The sequence below is a fragment of the Gorilla gorilla genome, chromosome 4 (genome assembly GCF_029281585.2).
Source record: "Gorilla gorilla gorilla isolate KB3781 chromosome 4, NHGRI_mGorGor1-v2.1_pri, whole genome shotgun sequence".
NCBI classification, from domain to species: domain Eukaryota; kingdom Metazoa; phylum Chordata; class Mammalia; order Primates; family Hominidae; genus Gorilla; species Gorilla gorilla.
In genome coordinates, this window is record NC_073228.2 from 52299219 (window position 1) to 52319196 (window position 19978).

At 46.1% G+C, this 19978-nt stretch overlaps 1 protein-coding gene across 4 annotated transcripts in view; it reads right to left on the minus strand.

The window, feature by feature from the left end:
- Positions 1-2576: 2576 nt before the first annotated feature.
- Positions 2577-19978, minus strand: part of CASC3 (CASC3 exon junction complex subunit) — a 31769-nt gene continuing 14367 nt past the window's right edge. The window contains exons 4-14 of one of the 4 annotated variants that reach the window (XM_004041762.5): positions 12811-12969; positions 12569-12720; positions 11821-11997; positions 10555-11240; positions 7862-7926; positions 7112-7226; positions 6776-6874; positions 6307-6521; positions 5279-5401; positions 5063-5127; positions 2577-4297 (exon numbers count right to left, since the gene is read on the minus strand). In XM_004041762.5, the coding sequence (XP_004041810.1) occupies positions 5104-5127; positions 5279-5401; positions 6307-6521; positions 6776-6874; positions 7112-7226; positions 7862-7926; positions 10555-11240; positions 11821-11997; positions 12569-12720; positions 12811-12969 (1815 nt within the window). In that variant the 3' untranslated portion in view covers positions 2577-4297; positions 5063-5103. Of the gene's footprint in view, positions 4298-5062; positions 5128-5278; positions 5402-6306; positions 6544-6775; positions 6875-7111; positions 7227-7861; positions 7927-10554; positions 11241-11820; positions 11998-12568; positions 12721-12810; positions 12970-19978 lie in introns of those variants that run through there. The other 3 variants (XM_019027668.3, XM_055388220.2, XM_055388221.2) reach the window with 3 other exon arrangements.

A 19978-nucleotide genomic window follows, 5' to 3' on the forward strand; every position in this document is an offset into this window, starting at 1 on the left:
GATGGGTTGAGGCTCTCTGGACAATGCCCCACCCCTGTTTACCGAGCACCAACCAGGCAGAGACAGGAATGCTAATGGCTGGGAGTGGTAGTAAAACTGAACAGGGTGTGTATGACATACGTATCAATGTATGTGCATATCTGTTCCCATGTGTGCTAGAGCATGTGTTCACAGAAATAAAGCTTTGCACACCCATCTGTTTGTGGATTTGGAAACAGTAAAAAGAAGACAGTGCACAATTTTGGCTAAGAAGCTGTATTAGAGGTCTGAGTATCAGCTTCCTGTGCTCCCCTTATTGGACACTCCAATATCCCCGGGCTTGAAAGGGGAAAGTGGCTGGAATGGGTTGGAGCTCCCCAGGTAGCATTTTATGAACTGAATAGGAAGAGGGAAGGGCTTCTCTCCCAGCACATGCCACAGTTACCAGATTAAGCCGGTTGCCTTGGTAACCTTCTCTCTGGGCAGGATTTGGGAATTGTTGGTTAGGAAGGGCGAATTGGGGAGTGTGAAGGGTGTAGGGGGTTGAAAATAAAACAGACTGAGAGACTTCTGGAAGCTAGAAGCTTGGGACACAGGACCCCAGTACTCCCCCAAATGCTCAAGGATGTCAGGCAGAGACTAAGTTCAACATTTTGAATCAGTGAGGAGTGCCAGCATCAAGTCATGGTCCTCCTGGAGTGGCAGTGGTTTTCACCCTGACTACACACTGGAATCACAGGGAAGCTTCTCAGAAATACTGATGCTGGCTGGGCTTGGTGGCTCACGCCTGTAATCTCAACACTTTGGGAAGCCAAGGCGGGCAGATCACTTGAGGTCATGAGTTCAAGACCAGCCTGACCAACATGGTGAAACCCCATTTCTACTAAAAATACAAAAAAAATTAGCCGGGCATGGTGGCACACACCTGTAATCCAAGCTACTCTGGAGGCTGAGGTAGAAGGATTCCTTGAACCTGGGAGGTGAAGGTTGCAGTGAGCTGTTATCATGCCACTGCACTCCAGCCTGGGTGAGAGACTCCATATTAAAAAAAAAAAAATACTGGCCAAGTGCAACAGCTCACGCCTATAATCCCGGTACTTTGGGAGGCCGAGAAGGGTGCAACATGAGGTCAGAAGTTCGAGACCAGTCTGGCCAACATAGTGAAACCCTGTCTCTACTAAAAATACAAACATTTGCTGGGCATGGTGGCTGGTGCCTGTAATCTCAGCTACTCAGGAGGCTGAGGCAGGAGAATCGCTTGAACCCGGGAGGTGGAGGCTGCAGTGAGCCGGGATCGTGCCACTGCACTCCAGCCTGGGCAACAAGAGCAAGACTCTGTCTCAAAAAAAAAAAAAAAACTGATGCCTAGGCCATATCTCAGACCAATTAAATCAGATTTCTGAACCAGGGCGAAGGCTTATGGTATTTTTTGAAAAGCTCCTCACATGACACAAATGGCCAGGATTGAAAATCACTGCCCTAGACGGACAGTCAACCCAAGTGGGCTGCAGATGCTGGGAGCTGACTTTGGAATTCCAAGTCTTTGGTGCTCCGAGTTGCCTACAAGGTAGCAGGTCTGTGCGCTGACCCTGAAGGGGAGGAGAGCTGGCAGGGCATTTGCACTCGCTTATGGAAGAAATAAAGAGGAAGGCAGGGTGGTATCAATAACAACTATGAGAGGGGGACGAAAAAGCTTTGAGCTTTTTTTGAGCCCATGGGCTTCTACAAGGGGACTGGGCAGGAACACCTAAGGCTATCTGTCTGCTGCTTACACACCCTCTTCTTTCTGCCCACCCAGAGGCAGGCTGGGAGGATAGAGAGAACCTGGGGGCTTTGCTGAGCTTGAGTTTCTTCTTGCAGAGCTGGTTACCAGGGCAACAGGGAGAGCAATAGGGTCTAACTGAAGGACTAGGGAAGCAAGAGGCAAGGGTAAAGGGGAAGCATCCAACACTCAAACTTCCTGCCCAGTAACCCACCCCCAAGGCTGGATGGCATTTTTTCATGACCACGGGAGATCAGGCCTACAGTCACCCATCACATTGTGGGGAAGAGAAGCAAACTGACATGATTTAAAGAGGAATTAGGAGCCAGGATGGTCTCGATCTCCTGACCTCGTGATCTGCCCACCTCGGCCTCCCTAAGTGCTGGGATTACAGGCGTGAGCCATGGTGGCCGGCAGCATCTTCACTTTTCAAGAAAGCTAGCTACCTGTACTTCCCCCCAGCCCAGGACTTGGTATAGTTATATTGACATCTGATGGCATATTACCTTGGGAAACTTACTTGCCAAACACAAAGGAAGCCATAAAGGATACTAGATGCTCATGCGAATAACCAGCATCTTACTACTTTTCTGTCCCTGACACTTCCAATCTAAGGGATGGCATGACATCCTGGTGATCTATGTGGTTAAAAAAGATAACTGATGGGGAGTGCAGACACATTTATGGCCTCATAGGGGCTCCTCATCTCTCTGGGCTTCTGTTTCACAACTTGGGCTGACCTGAGTTGTGACCATGACCCTGTGGGGGAATTAGGGAGTCCTCTTCCCTCCCTCCCAAATCAAGACTCATGCAAAACACTGGCAAGGGAGCCAAGTTTATAGTCTAAATTTTATTATCTCCAAGTCACAATGCTGATCACAAATGGGCACCCTTTAAAACAGTAACAAAAAACACCACCACACATGGAAAAATCCTTGCAACTAAACACAGTGGACCAACAGAGACAACTCTCACAGTGTCTTAAGGTCTGGGAATCTGGGCATGCTGCCCACAGGCTTGAGGAGACATCTTCAGGTTTAAGGCAAAGGGAACAGCCTACAAAAGGCACAACCACCAGCTACCCCTAGAAGAATCTCTTAGTTATTTCCTCCTTGGGGGTTACAGATTAAGTGCCTCTCCCCCTTCTCCATCCCACACCTGTGACTCAGAGTGATTAGGCCAGCTGCTAGATGGAAGGAATAAAAACAGTGACATTACCGGGGAGAGACACAGCCACCATCTTTGCCCTCAGGTTCTGTAGAAGGACAGGGACAGTGGCCAGGTTACCCCTGGCAGACGTATGTACTGCAGTAATAGGAATCTCTTCCACAGAGGCAGCAGAGAAGTGGTTTAGTGCCATGGATAGGGAGGAAAGATAGGAGCCCTTGCCCAGAAGGTGACTGGCTTCCTTAGGCCTTAAGCCCAGGAGTTTTTATCTTCTGTTTGCAAGGACAAAAATAGAATTCGGGGAAAATAAGGTAGTAACATCTAAAACACTTGTAGCAGGAAAGACGTGGAGAAGAGCAATTGCAAAGGACAGGGTAGACTGCTTGCTGGATAATATTTGCCTTTAAAGAAATGCATTGGTCCACAGCAACTGGAAAAGGGGTGTAGCAAGAAGAATGGAAAGAAGAGAAGCAAGGCCCTCTAATTCCACTTACCTCAAAAGACTGAGCCCTGAGGACTATGTGAATACACACCCCTAAAGGCAAAGGCTCTCACTCCACCATCCCTTTCTCACAAAAGCATCTGGTGTGCCATCTCTCCCCACAGTAGGGTATTTGCCCTCAGCATAGAACAGAAGCCCATCATAGTGCAGGTATTGATGGATGCTCAGACTCCTAAAAACCTAAGTCAAAGAGAAGGGCTCCTACCCACCTACTCTGAGCTTTTCTGCACAATGGGACCCTCTGTGCAGACAGCCATGCTTCCACAGGGTTAGAGTTAAGGGAATACAAGTAAACAAGAGGATAACAAATGCCAACTAAAAGTGAAAGGCCAGGTCTTTTTAGACTTGGTGGGGAAGGCTGGCTGATACATTCTCCATTATCTGGGATGCACGGAAGAGTCAAAAGGGAATCCAGAGGGGCTAGAAAACCAGAAGACTGGACTTGTTTCATTTAAAGGCAGGGAGAGAGAGCAAGAAACAGAAACAAAGAGAAAAAATTAAAATAATATTAAGGATAAGAAGCCAGGCTTTAAAAATGAACATCTTAGAAAACAAAACAAACAGGAAGGAGCTTCCTTGGAAACAGAAGACACTTCAATTTCCCAGAAATGAAGAACAGCAGAGGACATGGGCTTCTGTATCTAGACTCAGAAGCTTGGGGCTGTCTGGCTCCCTCTGCTCCCTTGAACACAGCCAACTCAAGTGAAGAGTGAAGATGGGACGAGGTCCACTTGTTTCTCCCTCTCTCCAGAGCCTGTCCTCAGAGGAAGGCAGGGGTCCTCCTCTTTCAGTTGTTTGCTGGTAGGAGCCACACCCTATATCTTTGAAGCCCTTCTGGTAGTAGATAGCCAGCTGTATTTCTCTTCTGAGTTCTCACCTCTGCTGCTCTGACAGGGGTTGGAAAAAGGGAAGAACCACCAAAGTGTTAGTGGGCCTTCTGGGCATTCACAAGCTGTTTTCAAGCCACATTTCTAAATAATGTGTTTTAAGTAATGTCCTTAAACAAAAGCAACAAAAGCCCCAGTCTTTCTCCTCTATGATCTTTAGAACTGGTTTTTTCTGCTATAACATCTCAAATTTAGATTTCCCTTTTCCTTGACTGCCTTCTTGTATTTTTTCCTTGTAGCTTCCCAGTTGAAAACTGTCATGTTAACAATCGTTTCTACTTCAACCCTGCCCAATACACTTGCCAAACAAACAAACTGGCAAATTTCAGGACTCCTTTAAGCCTCCTGAGATATCCCATGATTATTATAACTTAAAGCATTAATGAGAGGCTGGGTGGGGTGGCTCACGCCTGTAATCCCAACACTTTTGGAGGCCAAGGCAGATGGATCACCTGAGGTCAGGAGTTCAAGACCAGCCTGGCCAATATGGTGAAACCCCATTCCCACTAAAAATACAAAAATTAGCCAGGTGTGGTGGTGCGTGCCTGTAATCCTAGCTACTTAGGAGGCTGAGGCAAGAGAATCGCTTGAACTTAGGAGATGGAGGTTGCAGTGAGCCGAGATTGCAACACTGCACTCCAGCCTGGGTAACAGACTGAGACTCCGTCTCAAAAAAAAAAAAAAAGGATTAATTAGGTGATTTTTGTTTGTTAAGCAAGTATGAGCATTAGTTTTAAGAATATTCACAGTAAGTTGTGCACTTACTTTTATATGATGTTAAGATTTAAAATATTCAGAAACTCGTATTAACTGGAACCCCTGCTTACAACCTGAAATAATAAAGTTGGAATTTGTTATCAGGTCATAACAAAAAGACTGTTTTCCAGAGAAACACACCCAGAAAATGAGGGAAATCCTCTGGGGAGAAGGAAAGCCCACTGACGGAGCATGTGCATTAAGTATAGGAAGGAACTCTCATACCTCAGGTGGAGGGGGCTTGATGGTGACTGGCTGGGGAGTCCTCCGGGGTGGGGAGGGCTTTGGCTGCACCTGCTGCTGGGCGGGGTTATAGTAGGTCACTCCTCCATATACCTGTGATGGGGCCTGGGACCCCACAAGCCAGGAGAAGAAAAAGTTAGGAATGAATTCATCCAACCTATGATGAACAGGAAATATTATTCAGCCACAAGAGAATTGGGGAATTTATAATTTTAAAAATATCTAATCTGCCCACCCTTCAAAATAAAGTGACTATTCATTTTTGCCTTAATTCGTCATTATTATGCTCTGGTTTTTATTTCTTCAAAGTACTGCCCAGCTTTCTCTAATTCCTACCATCAGCTGACAAATGGAAAAGGCTGAGTTCAGTAGCGACACTACAGATACTTGATTATGTCAACGTGGTGGAAGTTAAGCAGGACAGAGGTAGGGGTGATAAGGAGTAGAATACAGCTTCTTTATGCAATAGAGTAAAAAGCAGGTATTGCCACCTATGATGTACCACAACACAGGAAAGAAACACCATTAAAGGAACTGAACGCTGGGTGCGGTGGCTTATGCCTGTAATCCCAGCACTTTCGGAGGCCGAGGCAGGTGGATCGGTTGAGGTCAGGAGTTTGAGACCAGCTTGGCCAACATGGTGAAACCCCATCTCTACTAGAAATACAAAAACTAGCCGGGCATGGTGGCAGGCACTGTAATCCCAGCTACTCAGGAGGCTGAGGCAGGAGAATCACTTGAACCCAAGAGGTGGAGGTTACAGTGAACCGAGATCACGCCACTGCACTCCAAGCCTGGGCAACAGAGAAAAAAACTGAAAAGAATAAAGATGATGGGCATTACATAAGCTGCATTTCCAGCTCCTGACCACTAAGAGGCGTCTTGGTGTCACATACAAATCAGTGGCACTGAAATGTTCTCTCAAATTCCTTTAGCATTCTCCCCATACCACATTCCTGTCTGAATTAAAGAATGTGTATCTAGAAAAACATGATCATCAGCCATCTCACCTGTGTATTAGGATATAGATGAGGCGGTGGTGGGGGAGGCAGTGCCCCTGGAGCATAAGGGTAACTGGGATTACCAAAGTTCATGACGCCTGGAGCAGAAAAGTAAGTAGGAGCAAGCAACTGCTGAGGTGGTGGCTGTCCTGGAGACATGGACACTGGTGGGGGATAGAGGCCTGGATTGGGCAGAGGAGCTGCTGTCTGGTGGGGATGTAAACCTGGATAAGGAGAAGAAAAAAACTGAAAAATAAAGTAACATCATTTTCATAGGATGGCCCGGCTGGACTGCTCAGTATAATCAGGCTCAGAATGGAAGTCCTCAGGATGGACACAAGAGGAACTTGTTGCCCAAGCAGCCAGGATGTTCAGACTCCCAGGCTAGCAGCACAAAGCTCAGGAGGATGGGTTTTGTGGCACTCCCAACATATATCCTCAGGTACTGGAAGCATATAAGCAGAGACACAAAGCTTACCTGGATGGGGAAGGTTCATTCCTGGCTGCACAAGCATGCCCTGTGGAGGCAGCGGGGCAGGGCTGTCACCATGGGTATAGATTGGTCCCTGGAACTGCACTGTAAGATATTACATTGGGACTCTCATAAACCCTTACTCTTCACATGGACAAGTCTCCTTGTTCCCCAAACCCTTTAAAAGATGTTCTCAATACTCCATGCGAAGAAAACAGCAACCAGACAATGTTTGATAACCACTATAAGAGGTCAGAAGAGAAATTCAGGAGCCAGGAGCCTGGTATCTTACTTCACTTCACCCTGCCAAGAAAAGTACCCCAACAGTAAGAAAAAACTCACGTGGATCATAGTAATGTCCCTCCATGATACTGATATGCACTGGAGGGGCGGGGGGCTCTGGCACAGGTCTTTGCCGCTGGGATGAATAGCGTTTGGCTCGACCACCCTGAACACCCTGAGACAAAGAAAGAGGCCTAAACAATAAGAATTCTAGAGGGCTCTCATATCAAGTACTACCTTCCTTTAAGTGTTGAAAAACACTTGGTACATGGCAAGTATTTAATGGGTATTTGCAAAGCGAGCTGAAAAATAATGAAAAGATATCCAGATTTTAACCTAAACCTTCTACCTTACATTTCGGAGATCCAAATTAAAAGAAACATGCATAATCAATGGAAAAACTGACTTTATCTTGGCCGGGCGTAGTGGCTCATGCCTGTAATCCCAACACTTTGGGAGGCCAAGGTGGGTGGATCATGAGGTCAGGAGTCAGGACCAGCCTGGCCAACATGGTGAAACCCTGTCTTTACTAAAAATACAAAAAATTAGCTGGGCATGATGGCACGTGCCTGTAATGCCAGCTACTCGGGAGGCTGAGGCAGAATTGCTTGAACTGGGACCCAGGAGGCAGAGCTTGCAGTGAGCCGCGATCCCGTCACTGCACTCTAGCCTGGGCAACAGAGCGACACTCTGTCTCAAAAAAAAAGAAAGAAAGAAAAGAAAAAAAAAAGACCTTATCTTGGTTTAAACAATGAACAAGCTGTGTAACAGGCAGCTCCCTCCCCCATCTACCCCTTTCCCCTTCTGTACCATTTCTTCCATCCGGTTAAACTGAGGTGGAGGTCCTGCTCCCATGTGTATATGGTTGGGCATACCTGTAATACACCAAAAAAGTCACTTCTGCAGATCAGACATATGTGAGTGGGACTCAAAGATACTATCAAGAGACAGGTTTAAGTGTCAACATAAGGAATGCCTTTTTTCTTTTAATTAATAAAATTCTCTATAAACTATCTCTGCTTTCTGTCAACACCAGCATTTAGAAATTTGTCCCCACTGTCTGCCATCTTAATATAGCAATAAAGCCCTTGAACATGAAAAATAAAATGACTTCAGTGAAGAAAATCAAGTTCAAATTTTTCCTATCAAATTGTTCCCTGCATAGAATCCCTGGGAGATTATAATTAGCACATTACATTATCCAACATATTGAAAAATCTCAGCCCAAGAGTTTCTGAGCAACAGCTGGACAAGGGAGGGATGCTTTGTAAATCTACTTGACTATATCCCATTCACAGGGGTCTGGGTTGGAAGTTTGAGAGGAGATTCTCCTCTGGCTAAAATGACTCAAGACAAAAAGGAATGTTCTAGAGATTGTCCTCCAATAGTAAGAACGGTGCTGCAACTCCAATTGAGAAGTTCCAATATTTAAGTTAGATTTCAGACTAAGGGAAGATCCTTTGATCTATCTGGCTGGAGAAAAACAAACCAGAATAGGCAAAATGGGTAATAGGTAGGTCTTACTCTCTAAAACTATGCTGCCCAATATGATATCCACTAACCAAATGTGGACACTTAAGTTTCAATTAATTAAAAGTTCAATTCCGGCTGGATGCAGTGGCTCATGCTTATAAGCCCAGCACTCTGGGTGGCAGAGGTAGGACTGCTTGAGCCCAGGAGTTCAAGACCAGCCTGGAAAACACAGTGAGACCCCCCGTCTTTTCAAAAAATAAAAAAAATCAGCCAGGTGTAATGATGTGTGCTTATGATCTTAGCTACTGAGGAGGCTGAGATGGGAGGATTGCTTGAGCCCTGGAGGCGGAGGTTGCAGTGAGCCAAGGTCACGCTACTGCACTCCAGACTCTAGCCTGGGTGACAAAGTGGGACCCATCTAAAAAAAAAAAAAAAAAAAAAAAAAAACTATATCTATATAAACACAACAACAACAAAAACACAAAAGTACAATCATTACACAAAGTTCTATTGGGCAATCTGTCTCTAGAAGATTAAGGAAATAAGGGAGGCTTGCCTTTCAAATATATTAGAGAAGATCTTGATCAAAATTCAACTGAATAAATTTCTGCCTTCAAATATTTAACCATTAGTTCAAATAATAACGTTGTCTTCTTCTACTTTTTGTGGAAAAGGATCCTGTACTCAGGAGGCTCAATGATGACTGGGCAGGTGCAGTGTCTTCCATCTGTAATCCCAGCGCTTTAGGAGGATCTCTTGAGCCCAGGAGTTCAAGATCAGCCTGGGCAATATAACAAGACCCATCACTACAAAAAATTTTTAAAAAATTAGCTGGGGCTGGCACAGTGGCTCACGCCTGTAATCCCAGCACTCTGGGAGGCCAAGATGGGTCGATCACTTAAAGTCAGGAGTTCGAGATCAGCCTGGCCAACATAATGAAACCCCATCTCTATGAAAAATACAAAAATTAGGTGTGGGCCAGGCACGGTGGCTCATGCCTGTAATCCCAGCACTCTGGGAGGCCAAGGTGGGCAGATCACGAGGTCAGGAGATCGAGACCATCCTGGCTAACACGGTGAAACCGTCTCTACTAAAAATACAAAAAAAAAAAACTAGCCAGTCGTGGTGGTGGGCGCCTGTAGTCCCAGCTACTCAGGAGGCTGAGGCAGGAGAATGGCGTGAACCCAGGAGGCGGAGCTTGCAGTGAGCTGAGTTCACACCACTGCACTCCAGCGTGGGCAACAGTGAGACTCTGTCTCAAAAAAAAAAAAAAAAAAAAATAGCCAGGTGTGGTGAGAGCCTGTAATCCCAGCTACTCAGGAGGCTGAGGCAGGAGAATTGTTTGAGCCCTGGACGCAGAGGTTGTAGTGAGCCAAGATCGTGCCACTGCACTCCAGCCTGGGCAACAGAGCAAGTCTCTGTCACAAAAAAAAAAAAAAAAAGGCCAGGCACGGTGGCTGTGGCTCACGCCTGTAATCCCAGCACCTTGGGAAGCCAAGGTGGGCGGATCACAAGGTCAAGAGATCAAAACCATCCTGGCCAACATGGTGAAACCCTGTCTCTACTAAAAATACAAAAATTAGCCCAGCGTGGTGGTGCACGCCTATACTCCCAGCTACTCGGGAGGCTGAGGCAGGAGAACCACTTGAACCCGGAGGTGGAGATTACAGTGAGCCAAGATCGCGCCACTGCATCTAGCTTAGGCAACAGAGCAAGACTCCATCTCAAAACAAATAAATAAATAAAAATACAAAAAAAAAAAATTAGCTGGGCGTGGTGGTGTGCGCCTGTAACCCCAGCTACTCAGGAGGCTGAGGCAGAAGAATCACTTGAACCTGGGAGGCGAAGGTTACAGTGAGCCAAAATCACACCACTGCACTCCAGCCTGGGCAAAAGAGTGAGACTCTGTCTCAAAAAAAAAGAAAAAGTAGACATTTGTCAGACACCACATTCCTGAGACAGAAGTCCCATGCCCCTAAACCTGATGATGCAAAGGGGAAAAAGCTAGCCACCAATCCTATGATACCTACCTCGAAGTTCCCGTGGTTGCAGGAAAGAAGGCTGCCCCGGACTCCAATTCTGTTCTGCTATATTTAGTTGTGCCACATCTTGCTCAAGTCCACTTGTACTAGAATCCACCGGAGCTTCCCAGGTCCCAGTCTTAGTAGGTGGAGTTGGGGTGGTTTCTGGGACTGGAGGTGCTGGAATCAGTCCTTCAGGAGGAGGGGGCACCTCCTCTGCAAGCTTGACTGCATCTCCAACTTTGGTTCGAGTTCTTCTTGCCCGGGAATAGGATTTCTTCTCAATGGGCCTATCAGGGGGTGGTGGTGCAGCATCAGGAGCAGCAGCTGGTGTCTCTGAGGCTGCCTCTTCCTTCTCAGGACTGCCAAGCACTGGAGCATCTGCTTCTGGAGATGGATCCCTCACAGGAGTCTGCTCTAGGCGCCGTGACCGGTAACTAATCTCATGCTTAACAGTCTCACCAGACCGGCCACCATGCTGCCCACCAGCTTCCACAGGCCTAAAACCAGCACGACCTTCCTTGAAGCCCCCAGATCGAGAATAATTCCTGGGTGCAGACATACGGCCGGTACCTGCAGCATTCCTGTTAATAAATGTCCTTGGTGGTAGGGTGCCCCCAAGACCCTGGTGGCGATGAGACTTGTTTAGCCGCTCACCGTTCCAGTTTGGATCTCTTTGTGGAGGACTCCCATATCTACAAAAAATGGAATGAAGAAACTGTTAAGAAATTAACAAAAGGAGGCTACGTGCGATGGCTCAGGCCTGTAATCCCAGCACTTTGGGAGATCGAGACGGGCAGATCACTTGAGGCCAGGAGTTCAAGACCAGCCTGGCCAACATAGCGAAACCTCATTTCTACTAAAAATACAAAAATTAGCCGATCGCGATAGTACGCGCCTGTAATCCTGGCTACTCAGGAGGCTGAAGCAGGAGAATCACTTCAACCCAAGAGGTGGAGGTTGCAGTGAGCCGAGAACATGCCATTGCACTCCAGCCTAGGCAACACAGCGAGACTCTGTCTTAAATAAATAAATAAAAAGAAAAGAAAAGAGAGTTCTTTTTAAAAGATATCAAGAGTCTACGCTCTATTTTTTTTTTTCCCTTTTTTTCTTTTTTTTTTTGGAGACAGGGTCTCACTATGTTCCCCAGGCTGGTCTTGAACTCCTGGCCTCAAGCAATCCTCCTGCCTCAGCCTCCCAAAGTGCTGGGATTCCAGGTGTAAGCCACCGTAAGCCACCATGCCCAGCCCGGTCTACGTTCTAAAATGTCCTCACCGGGGTTTCCGGATTCTTCGAGGTTTGATGTCATCAGGATTATGAGCTGAGCGAATGTCATAACCATAAAGAGCAATGAGCTCCTGTCGGGACTTTGGGGCCTGCTCATCTTCCCGGAACTTGTCATGCTCCCAGCGACCCTCATCCTTCCATAGCTTTCGCTGACGCCCCTTGGGTCTGGATAAAATGAAGGAAAAGTGTCTTGGGTCAGCAGAATTCTCCAAGTAGAGATGTTCTTGAACAAAATGGGTCAGGGAGGCAGGGGGACAATAGGAACTTTACGTAGTCTCCTCATGATCCCAAAGAGATTATAAAAACAGGCCTCCCCAAAGCAAGCGTGAATCACAGAACCTCAGGGCCTGCTGGGCTCAAATATAACAGACACAGAAATGAGAAAAAGACTTCATTTCATGCCATTCAGTACCTTTGAAACATCTCCTTTCTCCTAAAAGGCAACCTATGCAAGTATTTCACTTCTCAAGACGCCTTACACCTCAGACTAAGAAAAGCAAAAGTATAATAATTAAGAGAAGATGAGTTCTGGAAACAAATTGCCCTAGGTCTGTATCTTAGCTGCCTCACCAAGAGTTACCAAATATTCTAAGCCTACTTTCCTCATTTGTACGATAAGGATAATCATAATACTTATCTTAAAATGCTGTAATAAATGAAATACAGGCAAATCAAAGTACCTGGCCTACATGTGTAAAATACATGTTAGACAGCAGCAGCAGCAAGTGGCTTTTACCTGACTTCCTCCTCCTGAGTTTGCCCTCGAAGATCATGCTCAAAGAAGAGCCCTTTCCGAGGTATGTATGCTGGATTCTTCCGATCTTCATCATCATCCAAATGCTTAAGGCCCTTTTTACCCACTTTGTTCTCCACAGGCTCTGTGCTCTCCTAGAGGACAGATAAAGGGATCCTTACTCTTCCAAGCCTCAAGAATCTCTATTCCAGCCTCTAAAATGGAGGACTGTGGAATGTACTAACCTGTCCGTCCCCACTTTGCCTCTCTCCAGTCACAGTGCTTTTGGTGTCAGGCTTTTCTTCTCCCTTCTCTTCTTTTGTTGAAGAATTAACAGCATCATTAGCTTCTGATTTCAGCTCCACTTTGGAGTTTTCCTCTTCACTGTATTCACCTTCTTCACCCTGAAAAAAGTTTCCCTGTCAGCGATGCACATAAGATCTGAACGGTGCATTTTAATTCCCACCCCTGCCCCCAACCCCAAAACAGAGTCTCTGTCACCCAGGCTGGAATACAGTGGCACAATCTCAGCTCACTGTAACCTCTGCCTCCAGGGGTCAAGCAATTCTCCTGCCTCAGCCTCCTAAACAGCTGGGATTATAGGCGCCCGCTACCACGCCTGGCTAATTTTTGTATGTTTAGTAGAGACCAGGTTTCACCATGTTGGCCAGGCTGGTCTTGAACTCCTGATCTCGTGATCTGCCTGCCTTGGCCGCCCAAAGTGCTGGGTTTATAGGCGTGACCCACCGTGCCTGGCTGCATTTCAATTTTCTACTCTTTAGGAATACATTTATCAATAAATTTTTAGTACAACATAGAACTGAAAAGCAAACAAATCAATATTCTTACCCATATTTCTAGAAAATAAAGATCCTATTCTGGCCGGGCACAGTGGCTCACGCCTGTAATCGCAACATTTTGGGAAGCCGATGCAGGCAGATCACCTGCAGTCAGGAGTGCGAGACCAACCTGGCCAGCATGGCAAAACCCCATCTCTACTAGAAATACAAGAATTAGCCGCACTTGGTGGTAGGCACCTGTAATCCCAGCTACTCGGGAGGTTGAGGCACGAAAATCGTTTGAACCAGGGAGGCAGAGCTTGCAGTGAGCAGAGACTGCGCCACTGCACTTCAGCCTGGGCGACAGAGCCTTGCTCTGTCACAAAAAATAGTAATAATAAAAAAAAGACACTATTTTTAAAATATCACATTAAAAAAAATACACACATACATACATATATATCCACATAGGTATTCCTGGAACATATGCAAGAATTATTAAAAGTGGCAGGCTGGGCGCAGTGGCTTACACCTGTAATCCCAGCACTTTGGGAGGCCGAGGCAGGCGGATCACTTGAGGTCAGGAGTTCGAGACCAGCCTGGCCAACATGGTGAAACCCTGTCTCTACTAAAAATACAAAAATTAGCCGGGAGGCAGAGGTTGCAGTGAGCCAAGTTTGTGCCACTGCACTCCAGCCTGGGTGACAAAAGCAAAACTCCATCTCGAAAAAACAAAACAAAAAAACAGCGGCAGCCTCTAATGGGCCCAGAGGATAAGAATGGAAGGGAGACTTACTATACGATACCTAACATATAAGAGGAGCTTAATCTTCCTTGATAATTTCTCTCTTCATGAATTATCTTTTTTTTTTTTTCTGTTTTGAGACAGGGTCTTGCTCTGTTGCCCAGGAGTGCAGTGGCACAACCATGGCTTACTGCAATCTCAATCTCCTGGGCTCAAGTGATCCTCCCACCTCAGCCTCCCAAGTAGCTGCGACTACAGGCACATGCCACCACACCTGGCTGATTTTTTTTTTTTATTTTTAGTAGAGACGAGGTCTCGCTATGTTGCCTAGGCAGTTCTCAAACTCCTGAGCTCAAGCAATCCTCCTCCCTTGGCCTCCCAAAGGGCTGGGATTACAGGCATGAACACTGTACCTGGCCCATGAATTGTCTCTTAAACATGCAGTGCCTAATAACTATACTCTGACGTAAGTTGTGAACTCTCCCATCTCAAAATGGCTTAGAGCAGAAATTCCCAACCTTTTTGATTACGCGGACCCCTTTTTAGGATCTAAAAATTTTCATGGATCCCCATGAGATATTCACTGAGAAAACATACAATGACAAACAACTGCTAGGCTGGATGTAGTGGTTCACGCCTGTAATCTCAACACTCTGGGAGGCCGAGGTAGGTGGATCACTCGAGGTCCGGAGTTTGAGACCAGCCTGGCCAACATGGTGAAACCCTGTCTCTACTAAAAATACAAAAATCAGCCAGACATGGTGGCATGGATTTGTAATCCCAGCTATTTGGGAGGCTGAGGCAAGAGAACTGCTTAAACCCAGGAGATGGAGGTTGTAGTGAGCCAAGATTGCACCACTGATACTAGCCTGGGTGAAAGAGTGAGACCCTGTCAAAAAAAAAAAAAAAAAAATTGCCAGGAATGGTGGCGTGCACCTATAGTCCCAGCAACTTGGGAGGCTGAGGTGTGAGATCATTTCAGCCCAGGAGGTAGAGGTTGCAGTGAGCCATAATTGTGCCACTGCGCTCCAGTCTTAGCAACAGAGAGAGATCCTGTCTCAAAAAAAAAAAAAAACACACAACGAACTGATGCGTGCGTGCCTGTAGTCCCAGCTACTCAGGAGGCTGAGGCAGGAGAATCACTTTAACCTGGGAGGCAGAGGTTGCAGTGAACCAAGATCGCACCACTGCACTCCAACCTGGACAACAGAGACTGTCTCAAAAACAAACAAAAAACAACAAACTGTTACACATTCAATAACACTTTAAGTTTACATTTTATTAATTTACATATATTCAAAAATAGTAGTACATAAGGGGGGAGATGTATATTTTAGTCTATAGATAATGAGAACTGAATGAGTAGACATGCAAACTCTTTTTTGAGACAGGGTCTCACTCTCGCCCAGGCTGGAGTGCAGTGGTGTGATCTCAACTGACTATAGCCTTGACTTCCTGGGCTCAAGTAATCCTCCCACCTCAGCCCCCACAAGTAGGTGGGACTACAGATGTACACCACTATGCCCAACTAATTTTTGTATTTTTTGTAGAGACAGAGTTTCACCACATTACCCAGGCTGGTCTGAAACTTCTGAGCTCAAGCGAACCTCCTGCCTCAGCCTCCCAAAGTGCTAGGATTACAGGCATGAGCCACTGCGCCCAACCAGATGTGCAAACTCTTGATAATGACTCCATGATTTCCCAATGCACTTATCCTCAAGCTGGAAAATAGTAGCTTTTTTTAATGCCTATGAGTACTAGTTTTCTGCAGCAGAAAATTCCTGCAGCCAGAAAATATCCAGAATCACATAATTACAAAAATTTGACCTAAAAAACCTTAAAGGACAACGTGTACAACCATCACATTTCAGAAATGAAAAAAATTAGTCCAAGTGCTCTCTCTCTCTTTTTACTATCTTCCCTCTTTTACCACATCAAGATTGGGTAACACTGTTCATGACACAGAAAGTGCTGGGTCTACACACAAAGGATCATTAGGCCATTAGAAAGGGCCAGGAAATGGACGTGCGGCTAGTTCTAAGTAGGAAAAGGCAGCAGCTAAGGCTCATGATAAGGGAACTGGCTTCAGAATAGGGTTACTCTCCTCTCCTTGTCCTCCCCAGATTTGGACCTAAGGAGGCAGAGCTATGGCTAGGGAGGCCTACGAGAACACAGAGAAATGGGTTCAAGGAAAGGTGGTCTAGTCTTCATTGGTGGGTTACATCTGAAACCTGGTAGATGTATGTACACTGGTCTCTCACTCTCCTACTGGGTCTGATACTTGAACTGAACCAGACTGCCCTGTCACTCAAGACCCAGGCTGGCCCCAATAATCTGGTCAAAGAGGCTCAACGTGAGATTCCTGAATTCCTGATTGAGAAACTCTCAAACTCTAAGTTTCTGCCATCTCTTCAAATAGAGCTGAGTCAGCCTGATTGGCCCAGACAAGCCAATTAATCCCTCTTCCTCATTTTTCCCTGCTCAGCATCTGGGTATAGTTGACGCTGGAACAAGGGGTTTGAACTACTCAGGTCCACTTATACGCAAATTTTTTTTCAATAGAAGTTGCAGCAAGTATGCCTGCCTCTCCTTCCACTGCCTCTGTCACCCAAGGCAGCAAGATCAACCCCTCCTCTTCTGAAGTCTACTCAATGCAAAGATGATGAAGACCTTTATGATGATCCACTTCCACTGAATAGTATGTTTCCTTAATAGTGAATGATTTCTTAATAACATTTTCTTTTCTCTAGCTTCATTGTAAGAGTACAGTACATAATACACATAAAATACAAAATACATATTCACTGACTGTTTATGTTATTGGTATGGCTTCCAGTTGACTTAGTAGTTAAGTTTTGGGTAAGTCAAAAGTTATACTTGGAATTCTTACTGCAACAGGGATAGGTGTCCTTTATATTTTATTTATTATTTATTTTGGAGACAGAGTCTTGCTCTGTCGCCCAGGCTGGAGTGCAATGGCGCGATCTCAGCTCACTGCAACCTCCACCTCCTGGGTTCAAGCAATTCTTATGCCTCAGCCTCCTGAGTAGCAGGGACTACAGGCGTATGCCACCACTCCCGGCTAATTTTTGTACTTTTAGTAGAGATAGGGTTTCACCATGTTGCCCAGGCTGGTCTCAAAGTCCTGAGCTCAGGCAAGCCGCCCACCTCGGCCTCCTGAGGCATGAGCCACCACGCCCAGCCCCTTTTAATTAATTAATTTATTTATTTTTTTGAGACGGAGTCTCGCTGTTGTCCAGGCTGGAATGTAGTGGTGCGATCTCAGCTCACTGCAAACTCCGCCTCCCAGGTTCACGCCATTCTCCTGCCTCAGCCTCCCGAGTAACTGGGACTACACGCGCCCGCCACCACACCTGGCTAATTTTTTGTATTTTTAGTAGAGACGGGGTTTCACCGTGTTAGCCAGGATGGTCTCGATCTCCTGACCTCGTGATCCACCCGCCTCGGCCTCCCAAACTGCTGGGATTACAGGCGTGAGCCACCGCGCCCGGCCAACCCCCTTTTATTTTTTTAACAGATGGGGTCTCGCTGTATCACTCAGGGTAGAGTGTAGTGGTGTGATCATGGCTTGCTGCAGCCTCAAACTCCCGGGCTCGAGTGATCCTCCTGCCTCAGCCTCCTGAGTAGCTGGGACTGCAGGCACATGCCATCATGCCCAGCTAATTTTTGTCCTTTTTTTTGTAGAGACAGGGTCTTGCTTTCTTGTCCAGGCTAGTCTCAAACTCTTGGACTCAAGTGATCCTCCTGCCTTGGCCCACTAAAGTGCTCGGATTAGAAGCATGAGTGACTGTACCCAGACAGGATAGGCACTCTTAACTCCCATGTTGTCCAAAGGTCAACTATTTTATTTTTTTAATTTTTTTTTATTGAAACGGAGTCTCACTCTGTCGCCCCAGCTGGAGTGCAGTGGCTGGATCTCGGCTCACTGCAAGCTCCGCCTCCCGGGTTCATGCCATTCTCCTGCCTCAGCCTCCCAAGTAGGTGGGACTACAGGCGCCTGCCACCATGCCCGGCTAATTTTTTTTTGTATTTTTAGTAGAGACGGGGTTTCATCGTGTTAGCCAGGATGGTCTCGATCTCCTGACCTCGTGATCCGCCTGTCTCGGCCTCCCAAAATGCTGGGATTATAGGCATGAGCCACCGCGCCCAGCCGTTCAAAGGTCAACTATTTTGGCCTTGAGTGTTTTGGGTTAGGACTCTCAGAAAGGTAACAGAATAGAGGGAGACTGTTTGACTATACCCACACTATCAGAATCAAGCCTTTACCTATAGCTTTTTAACAACTGAGCACCATTGATTCTTCCCATTTCCCTTAATTACATGAAGTTTTTCCTCCTCAAGACTAGGATGGGTAGGTGGCAATCATTCAGTTCTTTCCTTGATCCTATGTTCCCTGAAGATTTTCAAGCAGAAATTACAATAACTTGGTGTATGTGACTTTAATTCTCCATCTCCCTGCACACACGTACTGATTTAATTCAAATACCTTTAAATAGTATTATCACATGATTAATAAGGAAACCTTGTTTTATGCTCCACCCTCTGATCTGTGGTAGGATGTCAAATAAGGCAACTTTATTTTAAGTGAAAAACTAATTTTGTTTCCAGGGCAGAACAGATACAAATAGCATAGCACTGAGGAGGCTCCAAATTAGTCAAAGCTTAGTCTAACTGAAGCCAAGGTGCTACAACACGGTCACACTGCTTTGGCAAAGGGATGTCATCAAAACCTTTTTCCAGAAGAGACAAACTCCCCTACATCACCCACCATTTCAGTGTACTCTTTCCAATTCTTACTAGCTCCACCCTGAAGGAACTGTTCCTTTGAAAAATTCTAATACAGAAGTTTTAGCTCATTCTTCTACTTCCCACATATTTCAGACTAAGAGATGGAGTTGGTATCCTTATTCTCAATGTCTCTTTCAGATCTAACTCCTCTAGCCTCATTTTAATAAACCCCGGCTCCTCCGAGGCCACAGGCCTGTCGTTGACGGGAAGACTTTAGCACTGAGGTCAGTCTTCATCTGCACTTCAGCCATCCATTTCCATGGCTGCACTCCAAACCAGTCTTACCTAGAACTGCTACGCTTTATTATAAGTAAAACTGCTCCACTTTTAAAACCTTAAATGTAATTAGCTGAGCGTGGTGGCTCATGCCTGTAATCCTAGCCACCCGGGAGGCTGAGGCAGGAGAATCGCCTGAACCCAGGAGACGGAGGTTGCAGTGAGCCAAGATAGCGCCACTGCACTCCAGCCTGGGTGACAGAATGAGACTCCATCTCAAAAAAACAAAACAAAACAAAATAAAACCTTACGTATAAATACCCGAGTCATTGACCAAAATCGTCACATGCAAAAGAATGAAGTTGGCCGGGCGCAGTGGCTCATGCCTGTAATCCCAGCATTTTGGGAGGCCAAGATGGGTAGATCACAAGGTCAGGAGATCGAGATCATCCTGGCTAACACGGTGAAACCCCATCTCTACTAAAAATACAAAAAATCAGCTGGGCGTGGTGGCGGGCGCCTGTAGTCCCAGCTACTCGGGAGGCTGAGGCAGGAGAATGGCATGAACCCGGGAGGCGGAGCTTGCAGTGAGCCTAGATAGCTTCACTGCACTCCAGCCTGGGCGAAAGAGCAAGACTCCATCTCAAAAAACAAAAAGAATGAAGTTAGACCCTTACTTTACCCCACATATAAAAACTAACTCAAAATGAATCAAAGACCTAAATTTAAGAGTTGAAACTATAAAACTCTTAGAAGAAAACACAGGAGTAAATACTCATGACTCTCAGTTTGGCAAATGACTCTTAGATACCTAACACCAAAAGCATCTGCAACAAAAGGAAAAACATAAACCAGGCTTCATCA